Raw genomic sequence first — 18,219 nt, 5'->3', positions numbered from 1 at the left:
GTACGGAGATTTCCCCGTGTACCTGCTCTTGCCACACGTGCACAGCCTCCTGCACTCTTGACATCCCATACCTTAGTGCTACCTTTGTTACAGTTGATGAACCTACGTTGACACGTGAGTAACACCCAGAGTCCATAGCTTACGTTGGGGTCCACTCTTGGTGCTGCACGTTTTTGGGATCTGGACAAACGTGTACTGATGCATACCCCTCATTATAGTTCCCCACAGCGTAGCTTCACTGCCCTGAAAACCCTCCTTGCTCTTCCTGTCCACCCCTCTCTCCCCACTACTCCCTGGCTACCACGGATCCCTTTACTGTCGCCATCATTTTGCTGTCTTCAGAATGTCTTCTAGTTGGAATCATATACTATGTGGCCTTTGCAGATTGGCTTTTTTTCTCCTAGTAATATGCATTTAAGTTTCTTTCACATCTTTTCATGGCTTGATAGCTCATTTCTTCTTAACACTGAATAACAGTCCATTGTTTGGTTGTACCACAATTTGTCCATTCATATACTGAAGGACATCTTGGTTGCTTCTAAGTTTTGGCAGTTATGAATAAAACTGCTTCATCCGTGTGTAGGTTTTTGTGTGGACATAAGTTTTCAGTTCATTAGGATAGATACCAAGGAGTACAATTGTTGGGTCATATGGTAAGAATATTTCAGTTTTGAGAGAAACTGCCAAACTGTCTTCCAAAGTGGCTGCACCATTTTGCATCCCCACCAGCAAAGAATGAGAGTTTCCATTGCTCCACATCCTCACCGGCACTTGGTGGTGTCAGGGTTCTAGATTTGGATCGTTCTGTAGGTATGTAATGGTACCTTGTTGTTTTGAGTTGCATTTCTCTGATGACATATGATGTGGAACATCTTTTCTTATGCTTACTTGCCATTTGTATATCCTCTTTGGTAGGGTGTCTGTTCAGGTCTTTGGCCTATTTCATCAGATGTAACTTTTGAAAATATTTTCTCTCAGTCTGTGGCTTGTTTTTTCATTCTCTTGACAGTGTCTTTCACGGAGCAGAAATTTTTAATTTTAATGGAGTCTAGTTTATCAATTCTTTTCTTTTTCAAGGATAATGCCTTTGGTGTTATATCTAAAAAATCATTACCATACTCCAGGTCATCCAGGTTTTCTCCTGTGTGTTCTAGGACTTTTATAGTTTTGTATTTTGCATTTAGATCTGTGATCCATTATGAGTTAATATTTGTGGAAGGGTGTAAGGTTTTTGTCTAGGTTCATTTTTTTTTCTTTTGCATGTGCCTGTCCAGTTTCAGCATCATTTGTTAAGATAACTATCTTTTTTTTTTTTTAAATAAATTTATTTATTTATTTTTGGCTGCGTTGGGTCTTCGTTGCTGTGCGCGGGCTTTCTCTAGTTGTGGCGAGCAGGGGCGACTCTTCGTTGTGGTGCGCGGGCTTCTCGTTGCAGTGGCTTCTCTTGTTGTGAAGCACAGGCTCTAGGCACGCGGGCTCAGTAGTTGTGGTGCACGGGCTTAGTTGCTCTGTGGCATGTGGGATCTTCCTGGACCAGGACTCAAACCCGTGTCCCCTGCATTGGCAGGTGGATTCTTAACCACTGTGCCACCAGGGAAGCCTGAGATAACTGTCTTTGATCCATTGTGTAGCATTTGCTCGTGTGTCAAAGATCCGTTGACTGTATTTAAGAGAGTCTATTTTCTGGACTCTGTTCTGTTCCATTTGATCTATTTGTCTGTTATTTCACCAATATCACATACTCTTCATCACTGTAGCTTTATAGTAAGTCTAGAAGTTGAGTAATGTCAGTCCTCCAACTTTGTTCTTCTCCTCCAGTATTTTGTGTTGGCTTCTGGGTCTTTTGCCTCTCCCTATAAACTTTATAATCAGTTTGTCAGTACCCACAAAATAACTTGCTGAGATTTTGATTGAGATTGCATTGAATCCATAGATCAAATTGGGAAGAACTGACCTCTGACAACAATGAGTCTTCCTATCCTTGAACCTGGAATAGCTCTCCGTTTATTTAGTTCTTTGATTCCATTTATCAGTTTTGAAGTTTTCCTCATATGGATCTTGTACATATTTTGTTAGATTTATACCTAAGCCTGAATTTTTTATGTGCTAATGTAAATAGTATTGTGTTTTTAATTTCAAATTCCACTTGTATATAGGAAAGCAATTGACTTTTGCATATTAACCTTGTATCCTGTAACTTGCCATAATCGCTTGTTAGTTCCAGGAATGTTTTTGTCTGTTCTTTTAGAATTTCTACATAGGTGATTATGTCATCTGCAAACAAAGACAATTTTAATTTCTTCTTTCTTAATCTCTATATCTTTTATTTCCTTTTCTTGTCTTATTGCATTAGCTAAGACTTCAGCTATGATGTTAAAACAGAGTGCTGGGGGCGGGGACATCCTTGCTTTGTTTCTAATCTTAGTGGGAAAGTCTCTGGTTTCTCACCGTTAAGTATAATGTTAGCTATAGATACTATTTATCAAGTTGAGGAAGTTCCCCCTCTATTCCTGCTTTACTGAGATTGCTTATTATGAATAGGTATTGGATTTTGCCAAATTATTTTTCTGCCTCTATTGATATTATCATGTGATTTTTATTTCTTAGCCTGTTGATGTGATGGATTACATTAATTGATTTTAGAATGTTGAATCAACCTTGTACCTGGGATAAATCCCACTTGGTTGTGGTGTATAGTTCTTTTTAAACATTTTGGGTTTTATGTGCTAATATTTTGTTGAGAATATTTGCATCTATGTTCTTGAGAGATACTGGCTTGTAATTTTCTTCTCTTGGGATGGGTTTGGGTATTTTCTTTCTCCCATGAAGACATGGCGTTCTCCCTCTTGTAGGTCTCTGTCTACATTTCCTCCTTTTTAAAAGTTTTTTATTTTTTAACATCTTTATTGGAGTATAATTGCTTCACAATGGTGTGTTAGTTTCTGCTTTATAACGAAGTGAATCAGCTATACATATACATATATCCCCATATCCCCTCCCTCTTGCGTCTCCCTCCCACCCTCCCTACCCCACCCCTCTAGGTGGTCACAAAGCATCGAGCTGATCTCCCTGTGCTATGCAGCTGCTTCCCACTAGCTATCTGTTTTACATTTGGTAGTATATATAAGTCCATGCCACTCAAGGACACTAGTCATATTGGATTAGAGCCTGCAAACTCATCTTAACTAATTATATCTGTAATGCCCATATTTCCAAATAAGGTCATATTCTGAGGTACTTGGGGTTAGGACTTCAACACTTGAATCTGTGGGGCAGAATTTAACCCATAACACCCACCCTCTGAAGAACTGTCTTGTGAAATGGCATTAAAGTGAGCTCTGAGAGGAAAGGCGGATGAGCAATGGCATGATCCTTCACAAAAGCTTCTTCCTAATTGAGAACGTGGCACTGCAGGCAGGTGGGTTGACGAGCCAGCAGCTGCACAGAGCAAACCCCTTACCTGCAGCCTGGGTGGGACGTGGCCTTGGAGTGGTCGGAGCCTGGGGTGGGTGTCCGTACCCTCGGGTTCCGACGCTGCCTCTTTCTCGCAGACCTGGGGCTCTTTGCCCTTGGTCTTGGTTTCTTAATCTGTAAAAGCGTAATAATGCCTGTCCTTCAAGAGTGGTCACGAGTCTCAATAAGATAACTTATATGAACCCCTCACACACACCATGCCTTGAGCACTGGAGGGCAGAATACGTGTCGGGCTGTGGAGCAGCCCTGGTCTGCGTGGTAGACCTTGAGGCCGAGCCCCGCCCTCCCCTGGCCTGGCCACCTCCACAGGTCCGTTGTCTCTAAGGCCCGTCCCTCCCTCCTGAAATGGAGGTGAGGCCATTGCCCCACTGCCCTTGAGCTCCCCGGGCTGTGTGGGGCCAGCTGCGGGCTGCATGCCAGGCTCTGGGAAAGGCGCACTGTGCGTCTAGCTGTGACGGTGATGGTGGTGGTGGTGGTATTTTTCCACAGAGCCTGAGTTTAAACGAGACAGTCCGTTGATTATGCTCTCTTTCTGTTAAGGACAAAAGGAGTTATTCTTGTCCTGTGTGTGAAAAGTCTTTTTCAGAAGATCGATTGATAAAGTCACATATCAAGACCAACCATCCCGGTAAGGTTATGCATCTTAGAGTGGGAGATTGATTTTAAAATGCTTATGTTTATTTTAAGACACAGCATTATATATCAACTGTATTAGATGGAAATATAAGAGGGAATAAAGATATGAGTAAATTCAAGGGCAAGAATTAACTGTTTTTTAAAGCTCAGGAGTTTATATAATTACGTGCTTCATTTTATCCTTTTATCTGGTCTTCAGATACGTCTGCCCCAGTCTCATGATTCCCCCCCGCCACCTTTTCTCAAAAATTTTTATTAGAGTCCAGTTGATTTACAATGTTCTGTTAGTTTCAGGTGTACAGCAAAGGGAGTCATTTATATATATACATATATCCCTTCTGTTTTTTTTTAGATTCTTTTCCCATATAGGCCATTACAGAGTATTGAGTAGAGTTCCCTGTGCTCCCTTCCCCTTTTAATAGTACCTGTGACTGCCTTTAGATGGGTCACTTACCCAGTGCAGACCCGACACAGATTCTACTTCCTTGGCCCCCTTTGTAGGTTCCTGAACCAAGTGATGGTTTACAAGGGGTGTAGGCTCCCTCCCAGGCCGAGGAGCCCAGTGAGTTGGAGTGACCGTCACCTTCAATGTCCTCAACCCCCAAACTCCCTGGGCATCACATGCCTTGTCACTTTTGTTCTCACTGCCTGGGACCCTGCTCCTTGGTTCTGCCTGGTCAATTCCTGGGTATTCTCGTCCCCACCTTGGGGAGCCTTTGGTGGTGCCCCCCTCCATGCGGGCCGTCACGGTGCACTCACGCCTGTACTCTAGGCACTGGTATTCTCCCACTGCCCAAGAGCCTTGAGGCAGGGCCGCCATCCTTAGCGGCTTGTCCCCAGACCCCCGGTGCCACATCGCTCAGGGCCCATGAGTGCAGATGTGTGCTGTGTGTGCATAAATGGGGAACAGAGCAGCTAGGTCCGTGTCCCTTTTCTCTTTCTCTTACTTTGTGTCTGCTCCTCCTATTGGGGAACTGACCCACTGATTAAAGATGATACTGGAGAAAAATGAAGAAATAACGGAAGTGCGCTAACCCCCATGTTGCTTCTGGGATCGGGGAGCCTCGTGGCCTTCCTCCACGTGGGGACACGTGGGGACACGTGGGTTCTGTGATTCTCTGACCGCCCAGTTCTGTCCTCCCCGTGTTAACCCGCGTCCTGTGTGACCTGTGTCCAGTGTGGGCCAGGGATACCCATTGAACCCCTTCAACTTTTGCTTATTGTTTTAAATTTTTTATTATGTAAAATTTCAAATGTGTACAAAATACGCAGAATAATATAAAGAACACCCAGGTACCCATAACTCAGCTTCCACAGTTGTCTACGTTTGGTCAAGCTGCTGGCAGGAACTGACCCCCACTTTTTTCCCTCAAATATTCTACAGTATATCCCAACATGATGTGATTTCCCCATAAAAAAGCTTCAGCCTGCATCTCCAACTAACAAGGACTTTTAAAAAGCAGAACTAACACATCACCATTAAAACAGTATTAAAAGTAGTTTCTTATTATCAGTTAGTATTAGTCCATTTAAAGTTGACACAGACGTTCCTTTTTACAGTTGGTTTCTCTGAATCGAGTTGTTATGTCACCTAAGTTTCTTGGGTTCTGCAGGACACCCCCAGCCCTGCTTTTTTCCCCACGACGTTGATTCGTTGGGGAAACTGGGCCTCTTTTCCTGAGTGGTTTCACATTCTGCCTTTATCCTACTGTGGCCTTGTGATACTGTTTCTCCATCCCTCACATTTTGTGTTAACAGAAATTTAGATCTGAGACTCGCTTAGATTCTGGTTTGACTTTTTAGGCAAAAGTCCTATCACGTGACGCCACGAGGCACGTCTTAACTCGCCGCCTCAGAGCTGCTGGGGTTGACCGGAGGTTCAGGTTCTGTCAGGAGGCTCATTTACATCTAACCTGAACCACGGTTCTTTGGCTGCTTCTGGTTATCATCCTGCTTTTCTTCTAGAGGTTTCCATGAGCACCATTTCCGAGGTTCTCGGGAGGAGGGTGCAGCTGAAGGGGCTCATTGGAAAGAGAGCCATGAAATGCCCGTATTGTGATTTCTATTTCATGAAGAACGGCTCAGACCTGCAGCGTCATATCTGGGCTCATGAAGGTGAGTATTCCTCCGTCAAAATGGAGCCCCTTTGTGATTTTGTGTTTCCTTTGGGAATTCTTTAGGAGGAAGCTGTATCTCCACATCCCCTGTGGTTAGAATTTCTTTAGTGTGCTGAGAAATGTGTCCGTCAGCCAGATTTAAAGCATTACTCAGTTGCAGTTGAGGTGCGCAGTGGTGTGCATTCTTCACGGCTCTAGTTTGAGCTGTGGTTAAGCAAATCACCACAACTCCTGGGCGGAAAGCAAGCTTCAGGAGAGCAGCAGCCGCGCTGGCCTGGTCACGGTGGTAACTCTGGTGGCCGCCCCGGGGCGCTGGTGGTGGTAGGCGGGGGGCAGTTGCTGGTGTCTCGGGTGAAGGAAGGCCAGGAGGACGGCAGAGTCCTCTGATTCCGGCGGCGGGGGAAGACCTGGGTGGAGACGAAGCCGGGCGAGGAGGAAGGTAGGCCGTGGCTTGGGGCGCTCGCCTGTGAAGGGAGGTGTGGGCCGCGCTCTGGGACGCTGGACAGTTGGAGGTCAGGGACCTCCAGGGGCTGTGCCTCCCCCCCCCACAAGAGGGCGCCACTCTCCTGGTGATGAGGCTCGGAGCCCTGGGGCCAGGGAGGGCCCTTCCTGTGAGTTAGGAACCTGCGGCGCTGCTGGCAGGCAAACAGGACGGCTCCACAGGGGGAAGGAATAAGTATTTTCTACGATACGGGATCAAGCGAACGGTTCAGTAAAGAGAACAGTAGGAACCTGGACACGGCCGAAGGAGCTGGGCCGAAGCCGAGGCTGGGAGCTGCCTTTTCGTTGACCAGCACGCACGCGCCTCCGCTCTGTGCCGCCCGGCACACCCCGCAGCCTCGTTCAAGCCTGGGCCTCCTTGACTGCAGGGTCGCAGGTAGTACAGACGAGGGGTGGCCGTGCTGGGCTCACCGAAACGTGCCCGTCATACCCCGTGTTCAGGTGCAGGCACAGCTCCCCTCCCCCATCAGCGCGTCGCACCAGGCGCTGAGGGCTCTTTGCTGGTCCATTCCCTCTGGACAGGGAAGGCCGGGCCAGGGCTTCTCGCCTTGAAATCAGCCCTCGGTGTTTGCTACAGAGTAGGTCCTCGGTACATGTCTGTGGAACGAAGGAGGAGTAGCCAAATGGTAAGGCACCCCTGCAGTCGAGCCGTTAGCCCAGCAGCGGCGACTAGCGCTGTAAAGCTCTGCTTATTTTATGAACTGAGTGCCTGATCCTGGTGACTTTTGCCAAGGCCCTTGGTTAATTTTTGTCACTTTAACTCAACTCAGGTGAGTGAATGTCTGCTGCTCCAAATGCTCGAGTCTGTGCCCTCAGACGTTCCAGACTGTGGGGAGAGGAGGTGTAAGCTACTCACTGTAAAGTGCTGTGAGCAGGGCAGCAGTAGTGACAGGCAGGATTTGGGTACGCTGACGGGGAGGCAAGGATTTCTACTGCAGGCCCAGGAGGAAAGGGCATCCCAGTTGGAAGGCGTAGTGCGGGTAGGAGCATGGCCTGGGGACGTGTGCGGCGTGTTTAGGCACCAGCGTGCACTGCTTTATTCAAAATGGACAAGGAGATGTGTGTGTAGATATGTATACATGTATGTTCCTTCTGATGCACACACGTATACATGAATACATGAGTATATCTATTTTTTCTCCTCCGCTAGGTGTGAAGCCCTTCAAATGTTCCTTGTGTGAGTATGCAACTCGTAGCAAGAGTAACCTCAAGGCTCATATGAATCGTCATAGCACTGAGAAGACCCACCTCTGTGACATGTGTGGCAAGAAATTCAAATCAAAAGGGACGCTGAAAAGTCACAAACTCCTTCACACTGCTGACGGTGAGTGAGTGACCCCACAGGGAGCTTTTCCCCCTAAAAGTGTGGTTGGAATCTTACATCCCGAGTCCGGCGGAAACCGTGGCTGCACCTCGAGCAGGAAGGAGCCTCTTCCATTGTGAAGGAGAGCAGAGTGAGCTTGCCTGCTTCCTCACTGCCCCGTGCTCAGTGCTGGAGCCGTGCTGACCCACCAGTGCTTGCTAAACACTCGCTGTGTGTGTGTGTGTGTGTGTGTGTGTGTATGTGTGTGCACACGCGCGCACTTGTTGGGTGTGGATGTGGAGGGGACGCTCCTTCAGGGAATAAAGCATCCTCAGGAGGCCTTTATCTGGAAGTTTCAGTCCTGTTCAGCCCTCCATCCCCACCTGAACCTGACGGTCCTGACAGGTGGCCGTGACCACACCTGACTTGACGCTTCAAGGGGATGCTCTTTATCATCCAGGCTACCTCAGGGTTCCCGTATTCAGTCCAAACTGAGACTCAGTCTAAAATACAAACAGCATTTGGGCAGGTTTGACCTTGATAAAGTACACCTAAGTGGATTTCGGGTTTCATTCATTCACCAAGAACCACTGACCCAGGTCTTCCTGTGTACTGCCCTCTGCCTGGGGTACAGGGTCAATAAGGAACAGTTCCTGCCTTCAAGAAGTTTCTAGGCTATAGCAGGAGGAAGAGGAGCTTGTGGGCCATGGGGAAGGCGGGCGCTGTGACGCGAGGGGCCGGGAGCTCTGGGGATGAGGGTGTGCATCTCAGTGACTGGGAAGGTCATCCTGAGAGGGGCCTGACAGAGAAAGAAAGGCTGAATCACAAAATTATTTTAGGAAGACAGGCAGCCAAACCATGAAAGACCTATAACATTTAAAATTTTCTTTTAGAACCCCAGTTCTGTGAGGGTCTTGTCAATATTACATGTAATGAGATTAATAAACTATACCAATAAATTATTATTGTAGCACAATGACATATAAAAATTGGAGTCCACTATAAAAACTGAAGTGATTTCAACAGAGATTTTTGATTTCAGAGCGTAGAGGATGATCCAGCCGTTAGGTTCTACCTTTATTTTAAGATTGTTCCAGGGGATCTCGTCCTGTGTGCCGTCAGGGAGCTCGAGGGGCTTGGCCGAATGCTCGGCCTGAGATTTGTCAGAATTGAGGATCAGGGCTTGCCTCAGGCTGAACCAAAGCCAGAGCCCTGCTATTCAGACTTAAGCAGTGTGCTGTAAATTAAAAAATCCATAATCAAAGTAATTAAAGATACAGTGACAGTAAAGCAGTCATATCCTGAGTAATGAAAGCATTAAGTCCTGTAATTACTCGTGAATTCTTACACCTCTGCCAGCAATAAGCCTCACTGGTATTTCTTGACATGGTCGCACAGTATTCACTGAAATCCCTGATGATACAGTGCCAGTTAGGAGAAGCGGCCGTCCCCGGAGCCAGGGAGGTGTGGCGTGTCCACTGGGCTGTGAGGGCAGGTCTGGCGGGCTGGGCAGGGCACTGTGGCCTCGTGCCCGGCTCCCGGGTCTGGGCTCGGTGCCGAAAGGCTTTGAGAAGATAGGGCACGCGTCTCATCAGGGATCGTGGACAGGCCCTCCTGGGTCGTGCAGGGATGGGGTTGGTGTGAGTAGTGGTATCACAGCAGGCATCCCCAGGACACTCAGCCTGTCCCGACTGTCACTTCACTTGCTTCCCTGAGCTCTTCAGCAGGAAGCGGAGTTCAGATGGACAAATGTGTGTGTGGAGTCAGAGCAGTAACACGACCTTCCCAGAAGACTTTATGAAATACTTTCTTAACAAAGCAGGAAGTTTGCACTGTTACTCTTCATTTTCTTTCCTGACGTTCTTGGGAGGATGAGGTATTTGCAAAGTCATGTCTTATTTTCAAACACTCGCCTGTCTGGGAAGAGGGCATCAGTCCTCGGGTGTGACCCCCAGGAGGACAGTGGGACAGGGGCATCCTCGTGGGCCAGCTTCTTCCCTACTTGGGCCTCGGTCTTGTTATGCTGCAAAATAAGGATGGGAGACCTTAACGTTTCTTGGGTCTCTTTAGCCTTGATGCTCTGTGATTCTAGGAGGCACGTGTAATGGAGTGCTTCAGATGTGGAAATGTGCAGTGCAATGTCATTTTCTCTGGCCTAACTTTGGGGTGACTGCTTCTTCCCCAGGCCTGCTGGGACTCCTCTGTGTGTCTGTTTTGACACTTGCTGTGGTGTCATGCCTTCTCAAAGGCCAGCCTGGTGAGTGGAGTCCTGGGTTGTAGACCAGCTGTTCATCTCCATTGGTGATCTGTTCTGTAACTATAGGCTATTCTTTTCCTTTTCAGTTTTAAAAAAGCTTTAAAAAACTTTAGTTACATCTCTCACCCATTTTTTGGTAGTACTCACATTTTATTTTGCTGACTTCTGAAAGCTTTTTGTATCTCAGTGGTTTGTCATAGTGTGCAAATATTTCCCTCCAACTTACCATTTGCCTCTTTGTTTTTAGTATATCTTTTTATATATAGATGCTGAACAACTAGCATATTTAAATTGGTCAGTCTCTTCCTTTATGTTTTTTCCTAGTTCCATTTATTCCTCTATGTTAAAAGAAACCTTCCCTATCTTAGGGGGAAATTCTTTTGTATTTTCTTCAAGTTGTATTTTGTGGGTTTATAACATTTATGAAATTTAATATTCTTGACGTTTATTCTGGTGCACAGTCTGTCATAGGATTCTTTGTTTCTCAACAGTTATCAGTTGACTCAGCATATTTATTGAGAAATCAGTCCTTTCCATTTTGTTTTGAAATGCCAGAATTTCTCAAGATGTTGGGTGTATTCTGGGATTTTGGTTTGTTTTGATGATCTTTGCTCTAGTACATTGTTTTGCAAGATACTCTTTTAAAAATTATAATATTATGCATACATACATTGTTCCTTTTTCTTCTTTTTTTTGGGGGGGGACATCTAGTTTTTCTCATTTAATTATTATTTCTTTGGGTAAACTGGATGGCCTCATGAGCTGTTTGACAACAGCTGAAACATGCTTTGAATTCCTCGGGGAAATGTGCTCCTACTAGGGGCCTGGCTACCTTGATGAGGCTCCCAGCCTGTAACCATAGAGTTAGCTCTTTATTTAGAAGCAGGCATGGCTTTAAAGCCTGCCTGAAATTATTTGGTTTTCCGTGCAGTTGTATCAGTAACAGTTCAGCAGGCTGCTCCTCAGAGAAGCTGCGTGAAGTAGGCAGAGCTGGGGAGGCTTGAGTCTTGCCTGCCACTGCCTGGCAGGGTGGCCTCGGCTCAGTGACTTCTCTGAGCCTCAGTCTCCTCCTCCGTGAAGTGGGGATAATTATACCCCCCCTTGCCTAGTGGCTGCGAGGCTGGAAGGGCAGGCGCCGCGCCCCCCTCGTCGGGGCTCCTTCCCATGCTTCTGGCCGCCCCTCAGTCTCCTTTCCTGGTGCCCCCTCAGCTCTGACCTCTGCATCTCGCCAGGCCGCAGGGCTCCATCCGAGGACCCTTCCCTGTGCACCCTCACCCTAGGTGATCCTCTCCGCCTCACGTGAAGGCTTCCGAACGTCCATTTCCAGCCCCGTCCTCGTCCCCAGCCTTCAGCCCTGCGTCTGCTGCTGCCCACTCAGCATCTGTGCCTGTGTCCGGAAGGCCCCTCAGACTGAGCACGTGCGTCTCCTGGGGTCCAGGGGCCACCAAACTCTGTAAAGACACAGTACATTTTTTAGGTTTTGAGTGCCACCTAGGGCTTCCGCTGCATATTCTTCTTTGTTTTAGTTAGTTTGTTTGTTTTCACAAACCTTGAAACAAGTCAAAGCCATTCTTAACCCCCAGCTGCTACAAAACAGGAAGCAGGCTGGATTGGGCCCACGGGCCGTAGTTGGCCGACCCCTGCTCTACGCCATCTCAGTAAATGCAGCTCCTTTTCGGGCGCTCGGGTCAGAAACTTCGAGTCACTCCTGACTGTCGTGCTCACACCCTGCAGGTGGGCCTTTAGCAAATCCTGTGTGTTCTTGCCTCGACGTGATCCAGAATTCTGCCACTTCTGGGCGTCCTCGCGGCTTGGCCGCTGTCCCCGCTTGCCTCTGTTCTTGCAGTAGCATCCCAGCTGCTTCTCCTGCTTCGGCCCTGTCCCCACAGTCAGTCCTGTTGCACGCGCCTCAGAGGAACTGCCAAAATGCTAACCGTGAGCTCTCTGAACCCCTCACCCCGCCCCTGTCTCTGGCCTCATCTGCGCTGCTGTCTCCTGACTCTCACCTGTCCAGACGGATCGGTCTCCTCCCTGCTCTGCAGGTCTGCCAGGTACATGCCCATCTCAGGGCACTTGCCCTCCCCCTGCCTGGTATGTTCTCCCCGCCAGATGCCTGAATGGATACTTCGTTCATGGCCCTCAGGCCCCACTCGAGAGTCCTTCTTTCAGGAAGGCCTTCCCTGGCTACACTGTGTGTTTAAAACCTCACCATTCCACCAGATCATCCCAGATCCCCTCGTGTTTATGTTTTTCTTTTGGCTTATCTTTCTCTAGTGTACTGTATAGTTTTCTTGTTTGTCTTTTTTTTTTTTTTTTCTGTCTCTACCACTGGAACTCTCCCACTAACTTCATACTTTCTTCCATGTTTCTTACTGTTTCTTCTTAGAGCTGTCTTTCTCTAATGTGCAATATATATATATTTTCATGATTTTCTGTGTCTTCCACTAGATTGTAAGCTCCTCAAGCAGGGATTTTTGACTTACTCTATTGGTTTTGTTTTGTATCCCCAGCACCTAACAGTGCCTGACTTGTAGTAGGTGCTCAATAAAGTTTTGTTGATTGATGAGTGAAGGAAAATGTAAAGTGCCTTACATAAAGTGGACTCGTTGTAGAAGCACTCAGAAAGTGCCAATTCTTTTCTGCATCTCATCTCCCAGATAGTTCTGGCAAATGAAATGCTTGTGAGTTAGAAATCTTAAAATACGGTAGAGGAACTAACTCACTGTTAAATGAATCTTCTTGGGTATCTTTTAATGAAGTAGAAAGGAATTGAGTAATTACCCTCTCCTTTACCTGCTTGTGAATCTAATTTTTCACTTGTATTGGCTTCTTTAAAGTGATCTATTCCTGTTTATTCATTCCTGTTTCCCAGAGGAGCTCATTACTGTGCCTTAGAAGAGACAGGCCAGAACCGGGGAAGGTTTCTGTTAGAAAGGTTTGCCAGTTGATAGGTACGAAGAGAGATACTGATCTATAAAGTGCCCGATTAAACCCTTTGCATGTATGCCAGTGGGTGCAAGAATTTAATGGAGAAATCATGTTGGTAACACATCTCCCCACTTTTGACTTGAAAGAGGGTCTAGACACGTGATGTGTGGTCTAGAGTTTTATACATGATTCTGCCCACCCAGAGCAGATGGGGGAGGTTAAATGGTGCAGTGCCTTTAGGTTACCTAGTCCAACAAGAATTCTCTAATCATGAAATAAAAAGCTCTTTGAAGTTCAGTGCTAGTTCCTGTGGGTCCCCTCCTTCTCCGAATCCAACCTGCCCTCATACACTGGAGATAAGTTTTCTGGTATAATTTACAAAGAGGAATTATCCAAGCTTCAAGCACTCTTGTGTGTCTAGTAACTGGGCAAGTGGAGAGCTGAATGTGGAAATTAGGTCTGAGTGGAGGAAGTACCACTTTTTCCCTTGCTTCTTCGATTTATAATAAGAGATCCCATGGCTACACATTGAAATATTCTAGGAGATGTAAGTATGAAGTTTTTTAATCTCCTCTTTCCTCTGAAAAACACAGTCACTCTAGCATAGAGTAGCTGCACTTATCCGTAGTCTTTTTACTTCTATAAACATACACTCTAGGATCAAGCAGTTAAAAGAAAATGGTACCTGGGCAGCCAGATGGTTGATCTTACCAGGTTCATCTACTAGGCTTCAGTGAGACTGGTCTCGTCCCTCTTAGCCTTCCTCCAACTTACTCCTAGAGAAAAGGTCGAGGGTCAGGGGTGGGAGTGGGGCAACAGCAGTGAACACAGTAGGTTTCCGTGGCTTATCTTCATGGGCCGGTGTCTGGGTGATGGGCAGGAGAGGGGAGGGCTGACTTTAGGACCCAGGAGTCCCAGTTTCTGTGTGCACCCTGTCTGGGGCCACCGAAGCTCTTTTTCTGAGGTGTTTATAAACCATAAGAATATATTAACGCATATATGTGGAATCTAGAAGAATGGTACAGATGAACCTATTTGCAGGGCAGGAATAGAGAGGCAGATGTAGAAAATGGACACGTGGACACAGTGGGGGAAGAGGAGGGTGGGACGAACTGGGAGATTAGGATTGAGGTAAATACACGACCACGTGTAAAACAGATAGCTCGTGGGAACCTGCTGTATAGCACAGGGAGCTCAGCTCGGTGTTCTGTGATGACCTAGGTGGGTGGGATGGGGAGGGGGTGGGAGGGAGGTCCAAGAGGGAGGGGATATAGGTATACATATAGCTGATTCACTTCGTCGTACAGCAGAAACTAACACAACATTGTAAAGCAAAAATACTCCAATTAAAAAAAAGAAACAATAACTGAGCTCATACTGTAAAATGAACTGTACAGCTTACTGAACAGTTAGCTTAGACTAATATACAGATTAACTGTTGGATAAGGCTTGGTTACCTACAACCTCACCTGGGTAGAGGGGTCTCAGCTGCAAATACCTGGCACAGAGACTCTAATTTAATCCTGTTCTGGTGCCTTGCTCTTTTCTGGTCTTTTATCGAGCTCTGCCTTCTGTTTCTTTCTCTGTCTAATGCTGATCCATTCCTCCTTGTATCAAAACTGATGTACTAATTAGAGAATCACCCGTCCCTAAGCTGCTTCAAGTTCGGCTGTTAAAGTACAGAGACTTCTTAAACTGCCTGTTTATTGCTGTAGCTATTTCTGTTCTGAGTTGCCATCGCACAAATTACCGCAGATGCCAGACTGCGAAGATGTATGTGTGCTTTGCAGAATGCCTGCTGCAAAATGCCTGTTACGCTTCCTGCAGTGTGCTCTTCTCACTTTGACGGCAGACCCGTGTGTACCAGGCTATGTAGAGAGGCAGTACGGCAGAGTGAGTAGAACCTTGGGCTCCCGGGGGCAGTCCCAGGTCGGAACCACTTCCTGTCTGAATGACCTTGAACAGGTGCTCTATCATCCCTACTTGTAACACGGGGGTGATGAAGTTTCCTGTGTATGGGGATGTATGAGTTTCCTATGGCTGCTGTAACAAACTACCACAAGTTTAGTGGCTTAAAACAACACAGATTTATTATGTGACAGCTCTGGAGGTCAGAAGTCTAAAATCAAGCTGTCAGCAGGGCTGCATTTCTTCTGGAGGCCCCAGGGGAGAATCTGTTTCTTTAACCTCTCTGGCTTCTAGAGGCTGCCTATATCCTTTGGCTTACGAGCACCCGCTTCATCTCAAAGCCAGCACCATAGCTCTCACCAGCCCCCTCTCTCTCCCCCTGTTTCTTTCATCACATCTCCTCTTGGAGTCTGAACCCCCTGCCTCTCTCTTATAAGGACCCTTGCAATTTCATTGGGCCCACCTGGATAATCCAGGCTCATCTCCTATCTCAAGATCTTTAACTTGAGCACATCTGCAAAATCCCTTTTGCATATAACGTAATGTTTACAGGTCCTGGGGTTTAGGACCTGGGTATTTTGGGGGGAGGGCATTATCAGCTTACCGCAGCGGGGTTCTGGGGAGGTTTTTTGGGTTCACACTGAGTGTCGTTCATTCTAAGTGGTGTACGTGTACCTGCTCCGTTAGGGGTCGGTGTTCTCATGTTCCCAGCCACTCTCGACACAGTGTACAAATGGATATTTGTGGTGATTAATCTACATCATCTGTGTCATTTAGGAAAGATCAAACTACTCTTCTCTCAAATATTCCTCCTTTAGGAAGGCACAGAGCAAGAGTTAATGTTTAAAGAGTGAGTATCAGTGCTGAAAAGGGTAAAGGCAGTTTTCTGAAAAATTTGCTTATGCAAAGTACCACCTTTTTCAGTAAGACTGGATAAACAGTCATAAGAAGGCATTTTCACTTTTACGCCTCCAGATATTACGAGTAATAGTTCATATTTATGCAGATTTCTTTCTTTAAATATTTTAGTGTTCCTTCAAGTTTGAGGTACGCATGAAGTTTGATTTGGCAGGAGTTATTTAATTCAGCAGATATTCCAGACATGTTGCCTTGAAACAGAAGTTTTCCATCACTGTCTTTCTTTGGTTTCTGATGGAATCCAAGTGCCAGAAGACAAAGGGACAGTTTTATTTTCTTCTGACGGCTTAAGATTTTTCTGCCATTCCATTCGGCCCTGGTTTTATATAGAGCTCTATTTAAAGAAACTAAGCAGCTGGAACCATCCTCGGGGAAACTCATCAAGCAGACGAGGGTGCAGTAGGAAACAAAGGAAGCCAGCAGGCGGTGTGTGTTACCCTTTTTTTTAAAGTATTTTTTTCCAGTTTTATTGAAATATAGCTCATATATAATGTATTAGCTTAAGGTGTACAACATAATGATTTGATATATGTATATATTGTGAAGTGACTACCACAAGAAGTTTAGTTCACATCCATCACCTAGTTAAAATTTCTTTCTTGTGATGATTAAGTATTTTTTAATTTTATTGAATATATCTGACATACAACATTAGGTAAATGTAAGGTGTATAACATGTTGCTTTGATGCATTTATATATTGTATCGATAACATGATTGCCATTGCAGTGATATTTATCTCATTACATAGCTGTAGTATAGTATTGTTGGCTATATTCATTATACTGTGTGTTAGATCACTATGGTGGTACTTCCCTGGTGGTCCAGTGGTTAAGACTCTGGGCTTCCACTGCAGGGGGCATGGGTTCGATCCCTGGCCAGGGAACTAAGATCCCACATGCCGTGTGGTGCAGCCAAAAGGTAAAAAAAAAAAAAAAAATCACTATGGCATATGTACTACTTGTTGCAAGTTTGTACCCTTAAATAACATCAGTTTTTATCCCTCCCTCCTTCTCTCCCTCATCCCCATTAACCAGTATTTTACTCTTTGCTTTTGATTTTTTAGATTCCACGTATAAGTGTTTTTATACAGTACTTGTTTTTCTCTGTCTGACTTATCTCACTTAGCATCATGTGCTCAAGATCCATCCATATTGTTGGAAATGAAGGATATTGTCCTCTCTCATGGCCAAATAATCCAGTGTGTGTGTGTGTGTGTGTATGTGTGTGCATGCCACATGTTTTTTATCCATTCATCTCTTGATGGGCATTTAAGTTGTTTCCATATCTTGCCTATTGTGAATAATGCTGCAATAAACATGGGAATGCATATACCTCATTGAAATCCTATTTTCATTTCCTTTGGGGATATACTAGTAGTGGAATTGCTGGATCATACGGTAGGTCAGTTTCTAATTTTCTGAGAAACCCAATATTATTTTCCATTGGGTTGGACCAGTCTACATTCCCGACAACAGTGTATGTGTTCCCTTTACACCACATCCTCGCCAAGGTGCTGTGTATTTTCTAAGTGCTGGTCATGAGGCTGGGGGCTTTGTATATCCCAGAGTGAACCCCACACATCCTCGCCAAGGTGCTGTGCATTTTCTAAGTGCTGGTCACGAGGCTGGGGGCTTTGTATATCCTGGAGTGAGCCCCGCACAGCTGCCAGCAGGTGAGGGTGACTATTTTTAGGAGCGGAGCCCGTCTCCTCTACTCAGGAGAATCTCCCGCTTGAGCACGGGGGCCTCAGCAGGGCAGACTCTCCACTGCCCCCTCCCCAGCCCCGCACTCTTGCACATCCACCTTTCCTTCCAGAGCAGAAGGAAATTTATTTGGAAGGGCAGTCCTAACCCTCCCAGGGTTGGGGGCACCTCTCGATGTCTAACCCAAGGCAGAATAACAGGGACTTCTGTTCCTTTTCTCCCCCATCCCACCTCCAAATCCTGTCCCCTCTACCTAGCAGGACAAGCTGAGTAGATTTCTGCCTAAGACCTGAGTCAAGGGCTGAGCTCAGGATTGCCTGCCTCCAGACCCTGGGCTTTTTCTGGTGGTACCTGATTTAGCCAGCATCCCATTGCCAGGCGCAGCCAGTGTCCACAGGTCAGAGATCAGCTTTGTTCCATCAGCCAGTTGGCCATGAAGTACTGGCTGAAGAGCTCAAGTTAGAGAAACAGA

At 46.3% G+C, this 18,219-nt stretch overlaps 1 protein-coding gene across 5 annotated transcripts in view; it reads left to right on the top strand.

Moving 5' to 3' along the window:
* ZFAT (zinc finger and AT-hook domain containing) overlaps positions 1-18,219 on the top strand; it is a gene marked incomplete at both ends in the record, with an annotated part of 174,332 nt that overhangs the window by 79,213 nt on the left and 76,900 nt on the right. For all 5 annotated transcript variants that reach the window (XM_079722448.1, XM_079722451.1, XM_079722452.1 and 2 more), the window contains 3 exons: positions 4,015-4,102; positions 6,076-6,225; positions 7,879-8,052. In XM_079722448.1, coding sequence (XP_079578574.1) covers positions 4,015-4,102; positions 6,076-6,225; positions 7,879-8,052 — 412 coding nt within the window. The remainder of the gene's footprint in view (positions 1-4,014; positions 4,103-6,075; positions 6,226-7,878; positions 8,053-18,219) is intronic.

This window comes from Hyperoodon ampullatus (genome assembly GCF_949752795.1).
Source record: "Hyperoodon ampullatus genome assembly, chromosome: 17".
Lineage (NCBI taxonomy): Eukaryota > Metazoa > Chordata > Mammalia > Artiodactyla > Ziphiidae > Hyperoodon > Hyperoodon ampullatus.
Note: the sequence above shows the minus strand (reverse complement) of the source record. Positions and strands in the feature narration are given on the sequence as shown.